At 44.4% G+C, this 25722-nt stretch overlaps 1 protein-coding gene across 1 annotated transcript in view; it reads left to right on the forward strand.

Annotated features, from left to right (window-relative positions):
• Ror1 (receptor tyrosine kinase like orphan receptor 1) overlaps positions 1-25722 on the forward strand; it is a 350403-nt gene that overhangs the window by 295041 nt on the left and 29640 nt on the right. The window contains exons 5-7 of the mRNA XM_052176840.1: positions 20926-21053; positions 22761-23078; positions 24888-25133. Coding sequence (XP_052032800.1) covers positions 20926-21053; positions 22761-23078; positions 24888-25133 — 692 coding nt within the window. The remainder of the gene's footprint in view (positions 1-20925; positions 21054-22760; positions 23079-24887; positions 25134-25722) is intronic.

Genomic DNA, 25722 nt, shown 5'->3' on the forward strand with positions numbered 1-25722 from the left:
CTTTGCATTTCCTTTAGATATGAACATTTCTGGGTTAAAAATGTTATGATGGTGGGCAGCCCCATCCCTCAACTGGAGGCCATGCCTGTCTACTGGAGGTGGTCTCTATAGGTTCTATCTCCCCTCTGTTGGATATTTTAGCTAATGTCATCCCCTTTGGGCCCGGGAACCTCTTGCTTCCCTGGGATCTAGGACTTTCTAGTGCTCCTCATTCCATACCCCACCCCCTACTGCTACTTCTACTCTATTTTTATTCATTTTTCTGACTCTCTGGACTTCTCTCCTGTCCCTTCCCATACCTGATGCTGTCTTCCCCTTTCCCCTCCCCCTCCTCTCTTCCCAAGTCTTTCCCTCCACTTTCCTGATTATTTTGTTCCCACTTCTAAGTAAGATTGAAGCATCCACACTTTGGTCTTCCTTGTTAAGTTTCATATGGTCTGTGAGTTGTATTGTGGGTATTCTGGGCTTTTGGGCTAATATACATTCAATGAGTACATACCAGGTGTGTCCTTTTGTATCTGGGTTACCTCACTCAGGATATTTTCAAGTTCCATCCATTTTCCTCCAAATTTTATGAAGTCATTGTTTTTAATTTACACAGTCCATTGTGTAAATGTACCACATCTTCTGTATCCATTCTTCTGGTGAGGGATATCTGGGTTGATTCCATCTTCTGGCTATTATAAATAAGGCTGCTCTGAATATATTTGAGCATTCATCCTTCTTATATATTGGAGCATCTTTTGGGGATATGCCCAGTAGTAATATAGCTATGTCTTTAGGTAGAATCACCAGATTGTTTTCCAAAGTGTTTTTTTTACCGGGTTGCAATCCAAACAACAGAGGAGTGTTTCCCTTTTTCCACATCCTCACCAGCATCTGCTCTCCCTGTGTTTTTGAGAATTGCTCTAACTCTATGAAGAATATAGCTGGGATTTTGATGGGGATTGCATTGAATCTGTATACTGCTTTTGGCAAGATGGCTATTTTTACTATATTAATCCTGCCAATCCATGAGCACGGAAGATCTTTCCATCTTCTGAGGTCTTCTTCGATTTCTTTCTTCAGAGACTTGAAGTTCTTGTCATACAGATATTTTACTTGTTTGGTTAGAGTCACACCAAGATACTTTATATTGTTTGTGATTTTTGTGTTGGTTCCCTAATTTCTTTCTCAGCCTGTTTATCCTTTGTACAAGTAGATAAAAATTAATCAATTTCCATTCGAACCAGCATCATTTGTTGAAAATTCTGTCTTTTTTCCACTGGGTAGTTTTGACCTCTTTGTCAGAGATCAAGTGACCACAGGTGCATGAGTTTATTTCTGGTCTTCAGTTATATTCCATTGATCTCCCTGTCTGTCTCTGTACCAATATCATGCAGTGTTTATCACTATCACTGTAGAAGAGCTTGAGGTCAGGAATTGTGATTCCCCCAGAAGTTCTCTTATTGTTGAGAATAGGTTTCACTATCCTGGGAGTTTTGTTATTCCAGATGAAGTTGAGAATTACTCTATCTCTGTGAAGAATTGAGTTGGAATTTTGGTGGGGATTGCATTGAATCTGTAGATTGCTTTTGATAAGATGGCCATTTTTACTAGGTTAATCCTGCCTATCCATGAGCATGAGAGATTTCTATCTTCTGAGGTCTTCTTTGATTTTTCTTCAAAGACTTGAAGTTCTTATACTTTATAACAGTACTACAGAGCCAAACAACAGGGACATGCTCTAATTGGTTTTGCTCATGTTTAAATTCTTCCAGATTCTGTCTCTGTCATTGCCTGCCCCAAAATGTCAGTGTTTTACCCAACCCCCATGCCTAGGCCTTGCTCCACCCCTGAGCCCTAGCGTCTAAAATGGTGGCTAGTTAAGGTTGCCACTCAGTATGAGCAGGTTTGTCTTCAGCTGCCACCCTTAGCTGCAGCCCTTGTACTCTGTATCCTCTCTTGCCATTTTTCTTTCCTTAAGCCTGGGGTGCTTTGAGGTCAGAACCTGTACCATCTGCTGCCCCCTGCCACAGACCAGGTACTCAATTAAAGACGCCTGAACTGAGGAGAAAGTAAAGGTCACCAAGGCTACCTTGCACAGCTGTCCCTGTGTGCACCAGCTGGCTCCAGGCAGTTTTCCATCTGATTCTCTCTGTTTTGTTAGAACTGGAAATGAGGCTGGAAAAACCGGTTTCCATGAGTGAGCTTCCTAAGAGGTCAAATTATGTTATGGAATTTGTACTGCTTTCAAAAAAGCAATAGAGGGCATCCACATCATTTAACCTGGTGGAGCTTTAACTAACCACATGACTCGGGGATGCAGGGAAGGGTAAGAGCAAAAGACTGGCTGCCCTTCTCTCCTCAACCCTTCAGCCTTCAGCTCCCATTGCCTCGTTTTCATCTTCGTCCCATTGCCCAAGCAGCCATCAGTGGGACTCCTCCAACTCCATATCCCTCCTATTTCTTGTTTCCATGTTTATTCTGTCACTCACTCATTTGGATGTTCAATGGTCACATTGAATGTTTAAGTCTTAAGACAGGGATTCTTCCATGTCCCTAAGAATGCAAATAGCAATATCACAGCCTCCCTGTAATACCATGTGCCAGGATACTGAAGACAAAAAGAGAAGGAAGAACCTGATGAGCTTGTGTGTCTGTAGATGTGGCTGTCCTTTGAGCCTTTGAGAAGAATGTCCTTATGTTGCCCGGAGTCATCTCCTGTCCAGGGTCACTCCTCTAGCTCCATCAATCATTCTGCTTTGACCTGATTTTAGTTCTCAGTGACCAGGTCTCTTTGATGTCAGTGAATGGCAGTTTATGTAAAGCCTTATAGCATCTAGTTATCTAGTTCTCATATCTTATTTCTGGATGTTCTGGTGAATTCAGTAAAGTAGAAATGAAGGCAGGCAGCTCCTCCATCTTCAGCAAAAAGACTTCGAGGCATGAATGTCTTTTATGTCACTGATACACACACACACACACAGACAGACACACACCTGTTGAGGGAAATATTAAAAAAGAACGGCAAGTTCCTGTGCTACACCGAGCACCAGCGGCCTACCTGGCTCTGGTGGGGTATTCTCATCTCTGTAGACTTTCCACTTCTCAGGGGGTTGCTACCACACCAACCCCATGCAATGACCACCCACCTCACAGTTGCAGTTAGCTGTCACAATTCCCAGTAACCTAGTACAATCAAAACTCTAGAGGCTTATAATTAATGAGTCAGATTTATATGTCAATAAATTCTTAATACACAAGATGCCTGCACAATAAAATCAGGGTTAATTGATAATGGTACAAGCTACCCACCTAGATTAGACAAGTTACCCCAATTAGTCTATCCCTATATGATATTATATCTACCTGTGGCTATTTAAAACCACACGGAATCTGAATCATCCTATTCATCCTCCATTTTGCTTCCTTCTCCTCTACCTGTCTCCTCCATCCCTGTCTCTGCAACTCCTGGCTCTACCTCCCTTTTCCCTGTCTAATCACAGGCTTCTTGTTGTATTAATAATTAAATTAATTGGACAGAGAAAATCTTACTACATATACCATTCTTCCCCAATGACCCAGTTTTCAAGCTGTGGGTCACGACTCCTTTGACAAACCTCTGTCTCCAAAATTATCTACATCACAATTCAAAACAGTAACAAAATTACAGTTTTGAAGTAGCAGTGAAAATAACTTTATGGTTGGGGTCACCACAACATGAGGAACTATGTTAAAGGGTCACAGTGTTAGGAAGTTTGAGGACCACTGAGGCAGAAAATAAGTACTATGAACTATGGTACCATCCCCATGTACAGGAAGAAGACACCTCCCTCACACCCCCATCACATCTCCCTACAGATTTATTTTAAGACTATAACTCTCAGGGAGACAGTGGAGATCATGCAGATAAGACACATTATAAAAGTGGTTATTAGATTACTCCTATATTCCTGAAATCATTAACCATAGGGTGGTAAGCACAATCAAGAAACCGAATCAAGGCCTGCTGCTCCTTGTGGAGGGTCCCCTGCCTTTTTCTCCCATTGTATGTGCTCTCAGTTTTATTATTCATATCTTTCTAATATGTTGTATTTAAAGACATTATTATTACTGCAATTTGGAGTCTGTGCCATGAGCCTGTTGTGATAGGAAACTGATGTAAAACAAACAAACAAACTTAAACACTATTTTGTCACCGAGATATTTGTGTTCTCTTGGGAAGATCCGCTAGTCTACTAAAAATTAATGCTAATCGTAGGATAGATGTAGAAAATACACAAGCCTACAGACTGTATACATACAGATAATGCAAAAGTTTAATGAACATAGGAAGAAAATGTTTAATTCTACTGAGAGTAAAAGGTGATAGAAGAACTTTAAAAGTGATAACATTGAGCAGGTACTTATCAGTAGTGAATTCAGATAAATTTATATTATCCTCTGTAATGATAGATGTATCTCTTAAGATAATTTTTCTAGGTATGCTGGTTAGATGTTGCAACTTGACACATACCTAGACATGTGGGAAGAGGAGAAAATGTCCCTATTAAAATTGGTCTGTTGGCAAGTATGTATGGCATTTTCTTGATTAATGATTGCTATGCCAGGGCTCAGCTTACAGTGGGTGGTGTCACCCCTCAGCCGGTAGTCCTAGAAAGTACAAGAAAGCAGGCTGGGAAGGCCAGGAGCCACAAGCCAATGAGCGACAGTTCTCTATGATCTTTACTTCAGTTTCTACCAACGAGGTCCTGCCTTGAGTTCCAACCCTGGCTTCCTTCAAGAGTGGACTGTGGTGACAAATTATAAGCTAAAATAAACTCTTCCCCCCCTCCCCAGTCACTTTTGGTAATGGTGTTTATCATAGCAATAAAAACTTCAAGATACTAGGTAGCTATCTGCATATATATTTATTTACCTAAGGAAATAATTCCATTTAATGTTTTTAGCCTAGAAAATAATCATAGATATATGTAAAGATATGCAAGGGCATTAATCTATAAACAATGAAAAGTTGGACCCAACTTACGTATTAAATACAACCACTAAAAACAAAACAAAACAAAACAAAATTAAGGTTTAAAAGAAGCAAAGGCAGAATGAGAATTCCCATAGAGTGTTTTGTAAGAATATGGTACAAGGGCTGGGGCAAAACTCAGCAGTAGAAAGAAAGGAGAAGAGAGGAAAGGAGGGGAGGGGAGGGGAGGGGAAGGGAGCAGAGGAAGGGAAGGGACAGAGGGAGGAAGGAAGGAAGAGAAGGACATTGGGAGGAAGGGAGGGAGGGAAAGAAGGAGGGAGGGAGGGGAAAAAAGAAGGCAGAAAGTGACAGAGAGCACCCAGCAGGCAGATGCACTTGTCACTAAACTTGCCTTTGAACCATTTGGAGAAAGGAGAAAACTGACTCTGAAGGTTGTTCTTTGACCTACACAACACACACACACACACACACACACACACACAGAGGCACACATGCACACGCACATGCACATGCACACATACACACACACAAAGGTAAACAGTTTGCTAAGCCTGCTCTGAAGCTCAGTTCGGCTGAAGTGAGCAAGAAATGAAGACTCTTTTGCACTGCCTCCCAGAGCTCAGGTCACCTTGACACACATCGTGGACTAATCAGGACCACGCGCTGTGCCTCGTCTGTGTGGAGCCGGCCTCTTGCCATAGATGACTGAATTACCAACTTCTCCAAACCTGCTGGCCTCGGGAGGGTTCCTTTCCTCTCCATCGCAAGCCCAGGATGCCTCTGCCTTCAAGAAGTACTCCGGCCGCTTTGTCAAACAAAGCATGAATGCTAGGAGTTTCCTGACATTCTCATAACTATGAGCATATGATTTGCAGTTCATATTGAATAACGATGTAAGAAATCTGCCAAGAACACTCTGAATACTGTTTCCAGTGCTGCTTCCTAACCAGTCACAGCTGCCTCACCACAGAAAAAGAGCACAATAGCGGGCCACGGTGAGGTTCTCAGGCTTGCAAAGTTTGTATTGAGTTACTAGGAGCCATTCTCGTAGGGAAATCACTCTCCTGGAAAGCATTTAAGATGACTAAAGCTAAGGGTTTAATGTTGTAATGAAAAAATGTGTCAATATTTAAATCAAATGTGTGAACACTGAGTGCTTTTACATATGCGTGCCGCATAGGTTTTAAGGCAGCCCTTGGCTCTCCAGACAGGAATCAAGTAGATAGATGCAGTGTTAAACTTCCGAACGATGACAAAGAAAAACATGGAGTAATTGCTTCACTCAAAGCCTGCCAGGAGATTAATTGCCTATGAGATGGATTTTATGCACTGTCCAAAAACTGCAGAATCTACGGGAGTCCCTTGCTTTCACTGGGAGAAAACATATGTCACCTCTCACCACAGATGTTTATGTCTTTTCACAAACCTGTCTTTTTCAGCCTAAAAACATTCCAACTGGAAATGCCTACAAAGGCAGGAGTTGATAGGTTAGGGTGGTTTAGTGATGCTTAACATAATGTCCACATGGAGTCAGATAAGACTCTGCTCCCCAAGCCCTGTTCAACACCAGCCTGGACCCCAGGGACTGGGGAGCCCTTTCACTTGTAGTTAGACTGCATTTAACCTGACAGCTCTGCACAGAAGCACCTCGGGGATCTGGGATGCATGGAGAGAGGCTAGCTAAACAATCTCAAGGATTGGAGATGGGGGTCTGTTTTGTCAGCAGTTTGGGACAGTATTCAGAGGAGGGCTTACTGAAGGCTGACAGTGCTGGAGTTTGGCAGGAATCTTTGTAACTGTGACTGGAAAAGCACAGACTGCAATTCCATACACATTTACCGGTGCCTTCTATAGGCCAGGCTGTGTGTACTAGGCTCTGTAGAGAGTGAGGCTGGGCTGGGGCTGAGTTAGGGCTACGCAGGAAAGTAAGAACATCTGCTGCTATTCAGGGATGTTCTGCCGAGTTTGGGAAAAAGACCTCTCAACAGGTTATTGTAGTAGAACAACGTTTGTGCCAGATGCTGGAGAGTGCATCCCTTCTCATGAACTACTGGTGGCTTCAGGAGAGCATCTACAAGGAGGAGAGACTAAACAGGAATGAAATGATGAAGGAAAGTGAGAGTGGGCATCCTAACAAGAAGCAGCCAATACAAAAGTCTAGATTCTACATGGTGTATTTAGCAACTACAAGCCGCTCTTACATTTTAGGGCTGAAAGAGTACTGAAGATGCGGCTTGGGCTCTGTGATTACTATGTGGTGGGACTGTCACCTAGGGACTTTGCAGCAGACAGTCAGGGAACAGTTGTGAGAACAGTGGTCTAATATCATACTAGGTGTTCCCTTCTACTGCAACAAAGAAGACGGGTGGATTTCCAGGGCTGGGAGTGGAGATAGAGAGGCTGGCTCAGAAGCAGCTGTGGCCATCTTGCTGGGACATGCTGAGCTTTTCAACTAGAGTAACCATGAAATGTTCGACTTGGAAAGAACATTGGAATCAGAAAGGACATGTGTGGTTCGGATTACAGGGCACACACATGAAGTGGCTGAGGACAAAAGGGGCTAAGTGACCTCAGCAAGGTTGATGGCGGCAGCCAAAGTGAGTGCAGGACTGTGCTCTTCTGATTTCCAGCCCAGTGACTTTTCCACACAGCAATGCCAAGTTCAGAGCAAGCATCCTGCTTCAGTTAGGTAATGCCCTGGAAAAGCTTGGAGCTAACTTGGCCTGCATTTTTCCTGTCATTATCTGGGAGTGAGAGCAGTCCTCCCTGGATAGCGGGACTGTGGAGCAAGCCAGACTGTGTGGGCCTGCATCTTTCCTTCCGTATTTTCTCCCTCTCCCTCTCATTTTTGCTCTCGCTCTGTAAAGGCATTCTTGCCTTTATAAATCTCCCTCACTTCTCCAGAAAAGCCTTCTTCAGCATCTTCTACCAGATCCTCTCCCTCACCTGAGTCTGAGCTGCCCACAGTAGGAAAGAGGACACACTGTGTGGTTAGCAACCTACATGCTACCTCACGGCTGGGCCCCTGGACAATTTTGAGGTTGAGGAATCTGCTAAAATAGAGCTTTCCCATCTGAACTCTTTTCTCAGCTATACAGAGCCAGATGTGAACATGTAATTTGTAAGTTTTGTATTATCTTTCTCACTAAATCATATGTGATCACATTTCCATATTGCCTTAGTGTGGGTTTCATTGTTGAGAAGAGGTACCATGATCATTCTACTCTTGTAAAGGACAACATTTCATTGGGGCTGGCTTACAGTGTCAGAGGTTTAGTCCTTTATCATCATGGCAGGAAGCAGGATAGTGTGCAGACAGACATGGTGCTGGAGGAAGTTAAGAGTATGACATCTTTTTGATCTGCAGGGAGCAGAAGGAGACTGTGTGCTACTCTTGGCATAGCTTGAGCATAGGAGACCTCAAAGCCTACCCTCACAGTGACACATTCCCTCTAACAAGGCCACACCTACTCCAATGAGGCCACACCTCCTAATAGTGCCACTCAATTTGGGCCATGCACTTAAACTCATGAGCCTATCAGGGCATTCTCTTCAAACCCCCACACACATATATTGTTGTCAGCTTTGTAATATTCCTTAAGGTGGAAACATTCAAAAATTTGGAGCAAGATTTAATGATTTCTGAACTTCAGTTCCTTTCAATATGAAATCAGTCCTGGCATGAAGCATCTTACTTTCACATTCTTGCTTGCTTCTGGTATAGAACAATAAATCATTTTCATAAATACCTAGGTTTAATTACAAAAGACATTCACAATAAAAGTAGAAGGGGTTTATAACATCTACAAAGATGTGGTGTGTTACTGTGCACCAAAGAACATGTTGGCAACTTGTAAGGTAGAAGAAAGGCAGGAGGAAGAGAAAGGAAAAAAAAAGTGTTTTAACTTGAAAGCTAAATGAGCTAAGATGTTCATTTGAATCACCTAAAAACAAGAAGTATGATTTGTGGAGGCTTTGGCCCCAGGGGTGACAAAATTTCTACCCTTTGGTGGCCTTTGGAGGATAGACTAGGAGAGCAATTCCCCTGTTGAACAGTAATGCATAGACTGGAGGTGGTAAGGACTTGATCCAGGAGCAAACAAATCCAAAAAGAGCTTTGGATGCTAGCTTAATAATTAGGTAAAAATCTGCTGTGTTTAAAAACTCCTGTCCTCTGTTGAATAAAACTAAAGGTGTAAGAAATTTGATGGGGAAAGAGAAGGTCATCGAGAAATTGACTATGGATTACAGAATTCTAAATGAACTTGGGCTCTTTGCTTCTACTGAACAGAAACTAAGAAGAGATTTAGTTCATTTATCGTATAATCATTTCCTATCAACAAATTGTAGGAAGATAGCAATGGCCAACATTTCTATCTATATGAATTATATATGAATAATAAGCAATGTACTGTTCCAGCGTGGGCTTGATTTCCTGAACACTAGCTCATAGCTTCTCTCATGACCTAAGAGAAGTGGCAGGGCCTGAGGGCAGCAGCGATGGGACAGGGGACTCGGCCTGGGAGAGAAGCCTTTGAGCAGAACACTTAAACAGATCAATGTCCAGAAAGGTACCAACGGATGCTCTGTAAGAACAGACCAAGGCGGGATGGGGGCCTTGAAGAAGGTTCCAGGAAAGCAGGAAGAGATGAGATCTAAGGCTTCTAGAGAGATCCTTGCAGGGAGAATGGCGTCCTTCCTAACATTCCAGTGGAGCCAGGTCAACCTCCTGGCCAGGAAGGTGGACTCCCTTTAAACATGCAGATGAAATCAATGGAATAATTCATTCTTCGTATTAGGGGCCTAACTCGGGATTATTGATCAATGCTTCTTACTCCAAGATAGGATTTTTAAAAGGGGAGAGTAATGTCTTAATGAATTTGAAAAAAAAGTGTTTTGAAAGAGGCAGGTTGTAAGAAATATCAAAGGGGTTGTAAGATATAACAAATAGGAGGAGTCTTTTCTATCAAATCTACAAAATTTGTATATAAGACAAGGAATTCAAATCTTTTTTTTTATCCCCAAAACATTGTAGGACTCTTCTACAAATTTTTACACTCTCCCATCCCCCATAGCAAAACCTTTATTTACACAAAGGACCATTGCTGTATTCCAAGAATTTGATAGCCTGGAGCGGTGACCTCTTTCTCCTTCCTTCATTTCCTGTGTGCCAATTCTTTTCAGACTAGCCAATTGAATTAAGACTCTGAGGTCAGACCCCAGTCAATGGGGAAAAGACAGTCACCACCTGAGTTAGAATAAAATCCTAGAATGGACTTCCTACTTTCTGAGCACACCCTCTTGACCAAGAGTAAAGTTTGCCCTGTACACACAGACACACACACAATCATATACATGTACTTATACACACTCACACACACATACCCAGATCCAAACACACGTACATGTATTCACACACACTCATACACATGTACTCTCACACATGCATACTCATATGCAAACTCACATATACACTCACATACACACACATGCACTCACACACTGAATACTCATACAAACTCACACACACTTACACATACACACATACATATACACTCACATGTACACACTCACACTGACATACACTCACATATTCACACACATACAATTACACACACATGCACACACTCACAATGACACACATTCACACACACACACACACACACACACACACACACACAAGTGGCTCTGGGCAGACAAAACTCCAGGGCTCAAGACTGCATTTACCCTAAGCAGCCACTGGGTGCTGGGCTTGTGGGAAACACAGACTCACCACTCAGGGGTTGGGAGATACACAGCCTAGGATGGGGCCTCAGCATGCGTGAGAAACAATGTAGGTTGAGGCTGAAACATCAGGGGTTCCCAAACTCCTGGACATCCAGATGCCATTGGAAATCGAGGGGAATCTGGACTGGAGTGAGCAGGAGGGTCTATAATGAGGCTGGGCCAGGGGGTTGTGTTCGAGGGGAACTCCAGCTTAGCTCAAGGGGTGAATGTCAGGGAACATGGAGGACCTTCCTTGGGAGAATTAGGAGGTGAGGCCCTAGAGACAAAGGCTTCCTCCAGGTTCCCCACAGAGGTTCTTGATGAAAGACATCATACTTTTTATTTACTGTTCAATGTGGAAAATGGGTACATACCACTTCCTTAGGGTAGACCAGGGATTAAATACCTCTTACAGGAAGGAATGTTAGGAGAAGGGAAACTCATTGGTTAAATCCTCAGGGCCCATCTAGATACCTCATTAGTATGGGGAACTCTGTTCCAGGTTAGGAATCTGTTCAGGAGTAGGGAAACTCCTACTGTCCTCAGGTGGATGCCAGGATTTCCAAACCTACTCAACCTTACCAAGTTTCCTGACACAGTCCACTACCCCCTACACACACACACACACACACACACACACACACACACACACGCAGAATGGTGTCCTCAACCAGAAAATAACATTCAAGGGAGATCATTCTAGAGAGATGATGGAAAAATAGGTTGACCATGTAGACACGGGTATAAGAGACATGCAGTGTCAAGGGGATGTAGAAAGTTTTAACTATAAACATTAGAAGGAAGAAGTTATTTACTAGATGAGGAAGCACTCAGTAACAGTCTCAGAGTGAGCAAGAGATTCACGGTTGGCCATGTGAATCCTTGAGTCCATTCAGATATTCAAATGGAGGCCGAGGTTCAAAGAGTGGTATTCACCGGGGATGGGAAGTTGAGTCCTCATGCAGAGTTCTCAGTGGAGAGCTGGTCGTTTAAGTCAAAGGAGTGGAGCAGAGAGCAGGGACAGAAAGAAGTCTCAGCCTTGAGCCCACTCTCATGACTGGGATCTTGAACCATTAAAGGAAACGAACTAAAAAGAATAGAATTCTGGGAGCCCATGGGAGGAGAGTGCCTCCTAGTGGAAGGGTCAGCTGAGTCCAAGGCTGCTGGTGGTCATTGGGTTCAAGGGCAAGCTCATCCAGAAGACTGGATAAGCCAAATGGGAGAACTAGAGACTAGGGGTGGGCTTTTCAAAGAGAAATTTTGCTATCAAAAGCTGAACAACATTGCAGAGACAGCTGAGCAGGGTCATGAGCTGTTGAGTGTGTTCACTGATGAGAGATGCTACCACTCATTAGTATGATAAGAAGGGAAGGGACAGATAAGTCCATGAGTAGGTAAGAGGGGTGGGATCCAGGTGCTCTTTGTCAGTGTCTGATGGAATATCTTTTCTTCTGTGTTATCCACTTTCTGTGTCCCTTTCTGGTGAGGGCCATCTCAAGGGTGGCAGAGACCTGATGTACAATCAGGGAACACTGCTTGTGGGCTTTCTCGTTGACCAGAAACTTCACAGGCTCAGCAGTCTACACAACCCTTAAGCACGTGTAGCACAATTCCAGCACTACCTTGGGGCCACCAACTCTGTGTTGGCCCCTGGACACTTTCCAACTGTCCCAATGTACTGTTGGGATGGCACGCATTGCTTATTTCAAATGACAACTTTCAGATACTTGTGGCACTTTGAAAACACATACCCTTGAGGGTTTGGGCCAGGTTCACAGATGGTCTTAACGTGAACACAAAGAGCTAAGCCTCTTCAATGCACTGTTTTTGTGGGGTTTCCTGGGTCAAGAGGGTATCAGGCCATTTTCCTGGGTCACCCCAGGAAGAGCCTGCCTTTTCCAAACTTAAAGTTCTTGACATTCTAAGTGTGATGTAGTCTCTGTCTGTTGCTTTCTGCCGGTCCAGGGACTGGATATGCCTTTGCCTTTCCATTGCTGTGTCTGAAGCCTTTTGTAGCTATCATCAGCAGGAGTGGGAGACAAAGCTGAAACGAAACCAAGAAATAAAACCGCAGAATGGGCTTCGCCCTACTTTGAGCAGTAAAGATGCCCTTAAAACTCCAAGAAGTTCCTGAGTTCCATCTGCCACTCTTTCCACAAACTGAATATTTCAGTCCATGGCCAAAGACATAAAAGAAAAAGCAAGGGAAATCAAATCAAATCCTAGTAATGTTTGTGGTAGGAAATCTGCCCAGACAGGCTTGTGTGAGTTGCATAATATTCCAAAGTCCCGTTATTCCTCAGTGGGAGATTTTAGGGAGTGATTTGGTTGTTTGTTATTGGAGACACACCAAAGCTTAAGTGAAGGATTTCTGATAGAACATGGGGGCCCTGTGCTTGGCAGGGCCCCAGCTGTCACCTCTGGCTTCCTGGCATCACCCTGACATCAGAGGTGAAGGAGCCCCTCACAGCAAGAAAAGTGGAAACATCTAGGAACCTCTGAGAAGGTGAAGTGTACCTGACCACAGAAACCTCAGTTAACTGAAGAAGCAGAACTCCCTTGTTCCCATTAGCGTCTCCCTATCTTTTAATACTGCACCCGTGCGGTCCTCTGGTTTTAAGTGTGTCCTTAAATGGGAACTAAATACATTACATGCCTCATTTTCCTTTGGATTACATTTGTGAGCTACAAGCCTGGGGAATTCTGCTCTCCTTCCAAGCATATTGCAGCTGTGAATTCCCAGCCCCACCCTGCAGCACGGCCTGAACCTTCCCACCACTGGGTTAGACACAGTCACTGTGACGGGTGACTCTGGAAACTATGGCGGAACAGTATTCTTCTGTTTGTTTTCATGGCTCCTAGCCAAGAGGAGGGAAAACCTTGACATTTGATTTAATTTTTTTAAAGCAAAATCCATGATGTGGGGTGGAGCTCAGGACAGCTTCTCGAAGGGGACAAATATTCACTGTCTGTGTCCAGTGGTAGGAGCCATTCACAGCCTTTGACACAGTCACCTCAGAACTTCTGGTGCCCACAATGGCATTCCAATGACCCATGGGGGATATTAGGGCTCACAGAGTCGCAGCCTAATCGTCACTTGTCCCCTGGGTGAGCCATCAGGCCCCTGGGCTGACATGCCCTGATTGGCTCACTTTGAATATTGACCCTAGGGGTCAGGTATGTTGACACATCCTTCTCTTTCAATGCTCACACACAGACTGGTCTTTAAAAAGCAGAGTCTGTGAGAGAACCTAGATGTCCTCACATCTCACCCATCACCTTCTTACAACCATCCCAAGCTAAAGCCTGCTTGAGACTGCTGACCCCGCCTTATCCCCACCTGTTTGCTCTCTGTCTACACCTGTCCAGAAGCCACTTCACCAAAAGTTGTGTGTCACAAAAATGGTATGTGCTATTAAAGCTGATAAGACATGTGTTACTTCCTCCTGTCGGACAGCTTGCCGAGCATGTGTTAGCCTGTTTCCTCTTGAGGAAATGAAGATGTTCCAGGACAGGCAGTAACTTTGGAAACTGTATTTGATCATAGCTGATTCTTCACTTCTCTGTCTCTGGCAAGCTTCTGCTTACCCTGGAATGGTTTGGCACCCCTCACTTGGATTCTTAGTGAGATCATGTTTCACCCTCCCTAAAAAGATTTTAATTGACACATAATTATGAGTATTTGTGGAGTGTTCCATGTTGTTTTAATACATGTATACAGTATGTAGTGTATACATCAGACCAGACCCTGGGTCTCATTTATCATTTTTCTGTTTTGTATTGGGAACATTCAAAATCCTTTCTTTTAGCTATGCTAAATTATAAAAATACATCACTTAGCTGGAGCCATGCCATTTTGCAAGAGAACACTGGATCATATTCCTCTCATTTGGCTGTGTTCTGTACCCAATCACCAACTTTTCTCTATTGCACCCAAACCAACTGCCTATCAGTGGTGACCACAGTTCCACTCTTTACTCTTATAGGCTCAGCTCATTTAGCTTCCATGCAAAAGCAAGACATGCCTGTGCTTGCTTACGTGTCTTATGTCCTTTACTTCAATCCATGTTACCACAAATGTCAGGATTTCATTATTTTTCATCTCCAAGTACTACTCACACACTCACACACACACACACACACACATACGCATGCATGCACACACACATGCACATCCATTCATCAGTCAAACTTGGTTGATATATAAAGGGATAGACAGACAGACAGACAGATGTATCCACTCATCCCTCAACCTTGGTTGATTTGGAGTACAGATATTTCATAACATACACATTTTCTTTTCTTTGAATACACACACACAGAGATATACATCGAGCTGTGGGCTCTCTGTATCCCTATGGTAGGTCTCTATCTTTAGTTTTCAGTAATCTATTATTATGTACAAAATGCACTAACCTACATGTTTATTGATGGTGTATGGGAGTTCTCCGTTCTCTACATTCCCAGCAGAGTTTTGTTCAGTGATTATACTCATTCTGACTGGAGGAAGGTACTATCTCACGGTGGCTTTGCACTGTTGTGATGATTAGTGATATCATTTTCCCATCTACTTGCTAGCCATTTGTAAAACTATCTATGAATATCACTTGACCATTTTAAAACCAGATTGTTCTGTCCTTCTTCCTTTCTGTGGAATGCTCAGCTATTCCTTTGCCAATCAATCCTTGACATAGTTCTCCCCTCCCCCTACTCCAGCCCCATCTCCTACCCTAGTCCCAGCCTCCACCCTGTTCTGTGGCCTTCTTTTCACTTTACTGCTGATTGTCACTTTCAAGTGACCAGTACATGTTCCAGAAAGATACAGGTTCGTACACCAGCTCTGGTTCTCTGCAGTGTTTACCCAACTAAAAGACTGTCATGAGGGTCCTCTGCACCTGTTCATGGACATGACAGTCCATAGCTTGGAGTACCACTGACTCCAGATAGCACCAAGGCTTCCTTCAAGGGTACAGGCTTGGTCATCCTCATGAACTTCACCTCAGTGATTTGAAGCGGCCTGTTGTGGGCTGAACGGAGGAGGAGGCAGAAGGAAGGGCAGATGTGTTTAGCTCTTGGAGTCTGTCCCATAAGGTAAAAAGTGGGGAGTGGAGCCACACTCCCTGGCCGTAGACTCAGCAAAGGCACCTGTTGATGGCCTGCAAGTTGCGAGTGTCTCTGTGAGGATCTGTAGACAAGTCTCCTCTGACTTGACCTTTGAAAGCCAAGGCACCTTCCTCTCCCACACAAGGTTCTATTTCTACCTTGTTCCTCCAGATAAACCTAACGTGGTTTTAAAAAAAAATTAGTGAACATTTTTCATAACATAAAATTAACCATTTTGAAGTGAGCAGCTTCATACAATGTTTTATGACTTCAACATCTCTAGTTGAGAGATTCTCCAGTCCTCCAGCCCCTGGCAAGTACTAATCTATTTTCTGGCCCTGAGAATTGCCTATTCCCAAGGTTTCCTATAAAGCATATAATACAGATGTTTCTACAAAAATCAAGTTTCAGGACCTGCTAAACACTGTCCCTCCCTAGGAATCCACCATGTTTTTCTCTGTCCGTTCATCTGCTCATTAACACTGAGATGTTTCTGCCCTTTAGCTGCTGTGAGTGCTGTGGATGGGGCTTTATGCATTCTTAATCTCTTAGGTTATGCTCTAGAGTTAGCAAAATAGCTCTGTATTCATTTTCGTCTCACTAAGGAAAGCTATGCATTTTAGCTGGCCATATTCCCTGCCCCCCAAAAGCAACCTTTAGAGTGAAACTTATCATCCAGAATCCACTCAGTAACTGCCTATTGGATACACCCGTGTCTTTGCCCCTGAATTATGATGAAGTTTGAAGAGAATTTCCACGATGGTTAGTCTAGCTCCCTCTGCTCCGGTCCTGATGCTGGGTCATGCTAGGGTGAGTTCTGTGCAGATGGCTAGAATATGAAATTAGAACTTATGGGGATGGCTTGATCAAGGTGTTAGGGAAAGGTGGGAGATGCCTGACTTTTCTAGGAGAGTTCCAATGATGTGTCTGAGCAAAAATGATGACCAAGATAAAAGGATAATAAATAGAATCCCAGGCCTCACAGAGAGTCTAAACTACGAAAACAAAGCAGCTCACTGTGGCTTGAAACTTTTAAGAAAAAAAGTCTGTGCTGCAAGAGTAGCTGGCAGAACAGGAGGGAGCAGGCGAACAGGCCAGCACTGGGTGGTACCACGTAGACCTCACAGATCCTTGCCGTCCTTTGCTCTGGAGCATCCCGGAGAGGCAGTCCACCCACTGCCCTGTCCTTCTGTGCACCCCCATGTCCTTCACACCAGGAAAGGGCAGACCCTGGCTCTGCTTGATCCCACCCAGGAACTGGGCTGGTGATCAAAGCTGAGGACCCAGCATGTGGTCTGAAAGAGCTCTGAGAGACCCAGGACACCCCTTGCCCAGCATGGAGTCAGCATCCAGGTGGACACAGTGGGTTCCTGGTGCCCTTTCCCAATGCCCGTTTTTTCCTGATAGATGGCGGCATGGCTCCACCACAGCGTTCTGACTGTGCTACCTCGGTGCATCCTGTTTTTAAGTGGGGAGCAGGAGACACGCTCAGGAGAGGGTCACGCTAGGAGATAGCCCACTGATAAATGCTAAGGAAAGCGGTGCCAGGTCTTGCTTGGTAGGAGACCAGCCGGCCCCACAGCGGCTACTCACACCACAAAGTGCAGGCGGAACTGGCTGCACATTCATGTTCTCCCAGTTTTTCCAAACTGGGAGCAGTCACACCTCTACTTGCTTCATAAGCCTCTCGTCTATTAAATGGCTTGACATGTATTTTATAAGCATATGAAATCTACAGTGCCTCATACAGAATAAAAACTTGCTATAAAGTCTTGTGAATAGATTTAGTCCACAGCAGTCCTGAGGCACAGAACTGTTACAGACCTGACAACTTAGTAAAGTGGCCTGAGCTTGTCGGTGCAGTTTCAGTCCTGACTGTCACTTACTGCCTTTGCATATCCCAGGAACACTTAGCGTCTCAAGCTGGAATGACCCCCCCCCCCCATAAAGGAGGAGAGGAGCTGTGCGCTGTTGCTTGGAGCAAAGTAGATCCCAGAGGCTCAGCCTAACAGTCTGACCTCACAGGTGGGAGGAGGGGCCCAGGCCTAGGAAGCAACGAGCTTCTCTCTCTCTCTCTCTCTCTCTCTCTCTCTCTCTCTCTCTCTCTCTAAACTTATTTTTATTTTATGTGCATTGATGTTTTGCCTGTATGTATACCTGTGTGAGGGTGTCAGAATCAGGAGTTACGAACAGTTGTAAGCTGCCAGGAGGATGCTGGGAACTGAACCAAGCTCCTCTGGAAAAGCAGTCAGTACTGCTAACTGCTAAGTCATTTCTCCAGCCCCGTGCACTGATCTTTTCAAAGCTTCCAGAACAGGTGTTGTTGTTGTTGTTATTGTTACATATGTGGGGTACATGGGTATGCATGCCACCGCATTCCTGTTGCTAGAGGACAACGTTGTGAAATCAGCTTTCTTCTCCTACCTACATGGCAGGGACAGAGTTTCCAACGATCAGTAGAACTCAGATGGTCCAGCGTGTAAGTGGGCAGCTCCAGTAGCTGAGCGATCTGTGCGTTTCTGCAGAAAGCCTTACATACAGCCAAGGCTGAAAGTTGCTCGGACGCACTGCACACTCACTTGCTTGTTTTTGGTTTGGGAGTTTCAAACAGTCTCTGTCCCAGAGAAACTGATCAAAATTAAAGAAGTTCTGGGAATAAAAATAAAGAAAATCCAGCACACCTGCAACTGTGAACAAGTGATAGGAAACAGGCAGCCAACGAGCTGAATCTCACATTAGTTTGAAAAAGAAGAAATATTTAGTCTTTTTAGGGGTCTTGAACTTGAAAAGTGGTAAGAAGTTTAGCCTAAGCCTCACTCATAAACTATAGGAACTCCCAGTGGGTTAGGGATTTATATCTGGGGGTAGTTCCAAGATTTTGTCCTCCCAAGAGATATAAGTGAAAGCCTTAATAGTTTAACATAGGGAGGGAAAACTGTTCTCACAGCGATGCTTTAAACACCCTGGCTCCACTCGTGTGGGGGAACCAGAGAGCAAGCCCTGGACGAGCAGGGATGGTGTGAGCCGGGGCAGACTCTGGTCTCAGCACTCAGGATTCCAGAAACCAACTTGAGGTCATCCAGAGCCTTCTTTTTCCCTCTAGGTTTATGGTATTAGTTACCCAATAAAAGTTGGGTTAATTTTACAACCCAGGTATGATTTAGGCCAAAAAAGGCTTCGCCATTACTGTAGGATTTATGAAAGTAAACACATGAGGTGCGTGAGGGACTGTGCAGTCCTGGAGTTGCAGGTCCTTCTGTCAGGCGAACAGTGCGCTCCTTGGTTATGTGTTTGAAGTGTTCAAGGCTTTGCTATAGAAACTATCTCAGGGTAAACCTAAGACGTTCAATTCATCTTCACCTTCAAACTGATTCATCTAGAGACTTCCTGTAGGAAGCTGCAGAAAATGACGATCCTGTCTCGTCATTTTTCACTCATTTGGCAGCTACCCTGAGCCTGCTAGTCTCATAGGAATAGGAAACCTGTAGGTAGGGAAGCCCAGCTCCATCACTCTGCTCACAGTCGGGGGGGGGGGAGGGAGAGAGGGACAGAGGGAGAGAGGGAGAGAGAGAGAGCGAGGCAGAGGGAGACAGAGGGAGAGAAGAAAAAATTAAGCACTTATTAAATGTCTTCCTTTTGTTGAGTGTCCCCTAAGTTCACCATAAATACGTTAGTGACAATAATGTACCATCTCTGCAGTCTCAAGGGACTTCTCTAGTAGCCAGCTATGGTAGCTCCCAGTCACTTGAAAGACTGTGGTAGAACTATTACACCTTCAAAGTGAGGTTGGGTGACATATTAAGACTAGTCATAAACAAAATCAATGTGTCTGGGGCCATGGCTCATTGGTAAGTACTCACCTAACTTGTATGAGGCCCTAGTTCCATCTCCGGCTCTGCTAAATTAATACAAACAAATAAGAAGCTTTTATATTATTTGATGGGGTTATACAGCTTATACCTATAGGGCAAAGAGGTCAGTTATAACCTCTGTTTTAAAGGCAAGGACCATGATGCACCGGTCTGGGCCAGCCTACCTAAAGAACACAGGAAGAACATTTCGGTATCCTGTCTTCTAACATAGAAGACAAAAGCGGCAAATGGGTGTTATGTGGAGACAGGTGTTGACATCAGCCAGAGGAGAACTAGGGTAGAGGTGAACTCACAGATGCAGCAGACAGCCTTCAGGGTTGCCTCCATGTGTTGATCCACCCCCAGCCCTGCCCTCTGCCTTGTGCATCCCCGCTGAGGACTTTGGTAGGAGGGGAATGCCCATCTTAAATCCTGATCTCCTGTCCTATGGCTGTGGCACTGCAGCTTTCCTGTCATTTTCTGGTATCTCTTGTCTTCAAGATAAAATCTACTTCCCTTGTTCATCTATTATAATTTGAAAGCACCAAAATTCTCATGGATATATTTTTTTTTTTTAAGTTTTAAGGGTCACAGGGATCATAGAGGTAAGGTGACTGTTGATGTTTGCTCCGGAGTTCTTTGGATTTGGTGGCTGGTCTCAAATCGTTTGGTCTGTGGCTTGCTCTGGCCTCTTATAGACAGGATGGGTCTTACCCAGTAAGGAACCATGAGACTCAACTGTCCTCCCTCCCTCCCGGCTGCTCCAACTTCCTACCCTGTGGACCTCCTAATTGACATGTCAGTTGGTGTGGATCTTGTGGGTAATGTGCACACGCCTTTGTAGCAAATGGAGCAGAAATAATCTTCACTTAGAAAACAAAAAACTGTAGAGCCTGTGCCCAGATTTCTGGCTTGTTTCCTCTTCCCTCACAGAGCTGGCTGCATCATCCTCCAGCCCACCACCAGCTGCAAAAATAAAAGGTCTTTCCCATATTTAAGGATGATTTTGCGCTTCAGGATGATTTTCTGGGGCTGTAGGAAACTTGACCAACGTGACCAACAGATGTTTTAAGGGATGTTTGAGAACTGAATTTAAAAAAAAAAAAAAAAGGATTCTGTAAGTGTAGTCATGATATGGTGCCCAACTGCGCCCCCTCGTGACTATTTAAAGCATTGTGCAGCCAGAGTGACTAGCATGTGGGTGTAGTTCTGTTCTAATTATCATTCTTTATGCTTTGTTTTTAGAGACGAGTATGAAGAAGATGGATTCTGTCAGCCATACCGAGGCATTGCGTGTGCACGATTTATTGGCAACCGCACTGTGTATATGGAGTCTTTACATATGCAGGGGGAAATAGAAAATCAGATCACAGGTAGGTAACATCAAAGAAATAATACTTAGGCTTCCTTAACTATTTTTTCTTGCCAGGAGTTTTTCTGGGCTGCTTTCCTGACAGAGAATTAAGCTAAGCTTAGGGTTGGGGGTGGGACCATAAAGAGGCATAAGATGTGATCTCTGTGCTCTGGAATTTACATTAAAATAATTTATTAGAGGTTAGTCTTGGAGGAAAAGGAAGCTTCGAGAAGTCTCACATTCATGCAAACACTCAATAAATATTACTGAGTGCTTTCAGTATTCTGGGACCAGACTGGACACTTGGGGATATGTATGAGAGCGTGAAGGAGCCAGGTGTGTCTCTAACCTCACAGAGCTTGTGTTTGGAAGCAGGGAAGCAGCATGGTGTAGACTGGGGAAGAATAAGCTTGGGCTAGAACATTCATCCCAGAGTTGTTGTTACAGAGACATCAGGAAACTGCTGTTCTCCGTGAGCGCCACAGTGAAGCACTTCCTCATACAAGTGGGTGGGTGCATTTTGCACCATTTTTATTTGAGGATTGATTTTAAGGGACATATGGACAAATCCATGACAGAAACACGGAAGAGAGAGAAAGAGAAAGGGCCAGAAACTCTGTTCTCTGAGCAATTTGACAGAACCGAGAAGCAGCTGAGGGGAACTGTTGAACCAAAAACAAGGACAGGAAGTAGAGTTGCTTTTGCTGAAGCCCTCGAGGGGTTTTGAGAACAAGAGTAGACACAGGCTGGACAAGGAGGAGCCACTGAGCCCAGGATTTACACCTAGTACGAGAGCATTCGGACATACATAAGGAGACGCATTAAATAAGTGGCGTTCTGATATAAATATTTGGTAAACAATGTATAATAGCCCTCTCTTGCATATGCTCAGTAGATATCAACTTGCTGGAAAGTATCATAGTTCCATTTTGCTTTTTGAAAAAACTCATTTCATTTTGTTTGACCCAGTGTTTCCCAGCCTGGTTAGCCTCTGTGGCCCTTCTCAGAAGCCCTTAATACTTTGTCATCGGCTTAGGTCCAAGGAACATACTTTGTGAAACAACATAACCAGACTCTTTGGGGGCCTAAGGTTTGGTGCACTTTTGGTACAGAAGCCCTGCAATGTGAGGTTAGGCTAACAGACCCCAAGATCTCGGGATGCATACTGGGACAATTGAATTGTGGTCTTCTGGTGTATTGCCTCATTTTTCCAAAGATGGAATAAAAAGTATTCAAGTCACAATGAAAGGACACAAATAGTCCAAAGCCTCCCGTCAACTCTGCCTAGCATCTCTTGCCATCTGGCAACACAGTGCTACGCTCCCCTCAACCCTGCCTGAAACAAGCTCTGACCTTGGCCTGTCAGATGTCTTAGAGCCTCAGAAAATTAATTTAAAAAAAAAAAGTACAGGGTGAAACACTCTCTCTGTAGAGAGAGAGAGAAACAAAGAAAAATATATTGTACTTTAACCCAATTAATTCTTTTTATTAGGAAATGGTACATATGTAATTCAATCCTGTTTTTCTAACTTTGTAGTCAAAATGATTTTTTCAAGCCAGTGAAAGTGAGATGCTTAGACATCTGAAATGAATCTCCTTCCCTTGGCCTTGTGGGCTTCAGCCCAGCAGATTCCCTGCAGTGTGTTTCTCCCTGGTATCTGTTGACTGGATCACAGCAGAGATAAACCCTGTCCCCTGGGAGTTAATAGTTCTGTTTGTTTTTCAGCTGCCTTCACCATGATTGGCACCTCCAGCCATTTATCTGATAAGTGTTCTCAGTTCGCCATCCCTTCCCTGTGCCACTACGCCTTCCCATACTGTGACGAAACCTCATCTGTCCCAAAGCCCCGTGACTTGTGTCGTGATGAATGTGAAGTGCTGGAGAATGTCCTGTGTCAGACCGAGTACATCTTTGCCAGATCAAATCCCATGATTTTGATGAGGCTGAAGTTGCCAAACTGTGAGGATCTGCCCCAGCCCGAGAGCCCGGAAGCTGCAAACTGCATACGGATTGGCATCCCCATGGCAGATCCTATAAACAAAAGTAAGTGATGGGGTCTGGCGCCGACACACAGTAACTGTCCCTACCGGGACAGCAACAGTGCCCACTGACCACTAACCCTCTAGTGAGCTGAATACCATGCCTGAGCATTCTGTGGTAGATTAGATAGAATTTCCTTAAGATGCTTCATGGAGACAAGTTTTAAAAAAAATACAGGATCTGGTTTTTAATAACTTAAATACAGAAATACTAAATGGCCCAGCAATTCCACTCTTGAACATATAATTGGAAGAATTAGAAACAGGTCTTCAAATGGAAACTCATATAAAAAATGTTCACAACACAGGCTGGAGAGATTATCAGCAGTTAACAGCATTTACGGTTCTTGCAGAAAACCCAGGTTCAGTTCCCAGCACTCACCTGGCAGCTCACAGTTATCTTTAATTCCAGTGCTGCAGGATCCAGTGCCCTCTTCTGGATGCATAGGCACCATCATGAATGCAATGCACACATATGCATACAGGCAAAACACACAAATACATAAAAATAAAAATAAATTTGTCTTAAGAATGTTCGTGGTAGATCTATCCACAAAAGGGGCTGGGGTGCAGCTCAGTTGATAGAATGCTTGGAGAGCATGCACAGAGTCCTGGATTCATTCCCAGAATCACATAAACTGTGTTGTGTGTCTGTAATCCCAGCACTCAAAGATGGGGCCAAGAGGATCATCAGTTCAAAGCCATCCTCCCCTACATTGTAAGTTCAGGACCAGCCTGGGATTGTAGAGACCTTGTTCCAAAATAGCTTGGGGTTTTTTTGTTTGTTTGTTTGTTTCTTTTTGTTTGTTTGTTTGTTTGTTTTATAAAACAAATGACAGTATGCCCATGTAGTGAAATACCATCCACGAAAGGAACAAAATGCAGACATATGCCACAGCTAGGTAAAACTCAATGCTAACACAAGAAACCATTGCATGATCCCAGTTATATGAAGTGTCCAGAATGGACAGATTCATTGAGACATGAAGTATACTTGAGGTTCTGAGGCTGCAGTGGTGGGAGAGATGTGGAGTCCACTTTGGGGATAACAGGAGTGCTGAAGAAAGGAGCAAAGCTGTTTTCAACCCTGCGAAGATATCAGGCATGCTCTCATATCAGGTGTGTGCATGTTTCTTGTTGGACCATACTTGATAAATACACGTGAAGATGTGTCCCTATCTCCTGTCCTGTCCCCGCTGTAGAGAGCAGGCTGTCCCTCTGCCTGTTTGCCTTTCATCTAGATTAATTTTCTTTGATAGTTAATGCCACTTTTGTAGTTACTGTATAACACTTATTTCTTACCCCGTGGCCAGCTGAAGGACCACATAAGAGAGCCTGCTTTCTCACAGGCAGCCCACGCCATCAGCACAACGGCTCAACTCCTGCTTGACTTCCCATGAGTTATCTCTAGACGCCCCACCCCCACACCCCCAACCCCGCTGGAATGGAGGAAAAAGTTTGCCTTGAATCTTCCTTGAACCACTAATTCCTGAACCCTGAGAAATCCCTCCTGTGACCCAGCTGCCTCCCCAATCCCACTTCTTCCTGTATTCCCCAGTTAAAAACACTGCAGAGGGGCATTTTATTCCTGAAGCATAAGCCTTAAATCCTCCCAGGAATGCGAGTCCAAGGCAGCCCTCCCCCCCCTTCCCCCCCCCCCCAGTCTAAGCCCAGCAGAGTCCCTGCACTGATCTGCAGGGAGGAAGATCTGCAAGGTCCTTAGCCCTCAGCTCCCCATACCCAAACTGTTCTGGGGAGAACAAGTCCCCTTCTGTTTCTTACTAGCACTGGGCTTTTCTTTCATGTTTTTCAGATCACAAATGCTACAATAGCACAGGCGTAGACTACCGGGGAACCGTCAGTGTGACCAAGTCAGGGCGCCAGTGCCAGCCATGGAATTCTCAATACCCCCACACACACAGCTTTACTGCCCTGCGCTTTCCAGAGCTCAACGGAGGCCACTCGTACTGCCGCAACCCTGGCAACCAGAAGGAAGCTCCCTGGTGCTTTACCTTGGATGAAAACTTTAAGTCTGACCTGTGCGACATCCCTGCATGTGGTAAATAGAAGTTATTGGCTCTAATGTATTCAGTCACCTTTCAAATATCCAGGTCCCTATGTAGAAGGCCTAGGAGGGGCGGATTCTATTGATCATGGTCTCTCGAGCAGAAACCATCTCCATCATTCATAAGCCTAGCTGTCTCTACATACAGTTGTTTACAGGCACCAGCGTCACTCTCAAGGAGCACCTGTAGTCACTGCACAGTGGTGCTCTGTGGTGTGTGGTGCAGGCCCCCCAGAGGCACAGGGTCAGTTAGCCAATCACAGTCATTCCTGTAGAAAAGAGCCTTTTCCCCAGGAAGTCCATAGATACAGAAACTGTCTGGGCATGCAGGTCTATTGGAAGCAATGAGAAAACTGTTCTGTCTCACTGAAATCACCCAGGGAGCAAGATGAATCTGCAGCCATTGCTCCGTGAGCGAGGGCAGTCTACTAAACTGTGATCTTTGTGTTGGCCGCTAATGATGCAGAAGAGTATGGATGTGTGGAAGGAAAATGGAGTTGCTGTCAGTTTGCTCACGTCTACTGGATGATTATAAAGTATGAGAGAGGATGGAAGTGTTAGAGAGAAAATCTCCAAATAGCTT

The sequence above is a fragment of the Apodemus sylvaticus genome, chromosome 3, assembly GCF_947179515.1.
Source record: "Apodemus sylvaticus chromosome 3, mApoSyl1.1, whole genome shotgun sequence".
NCBI lineage: Eukaryota > Metazoa > Chordata > Mammalia > Rodentia > Muridae > Apodemus > Apodemus sylvaticus.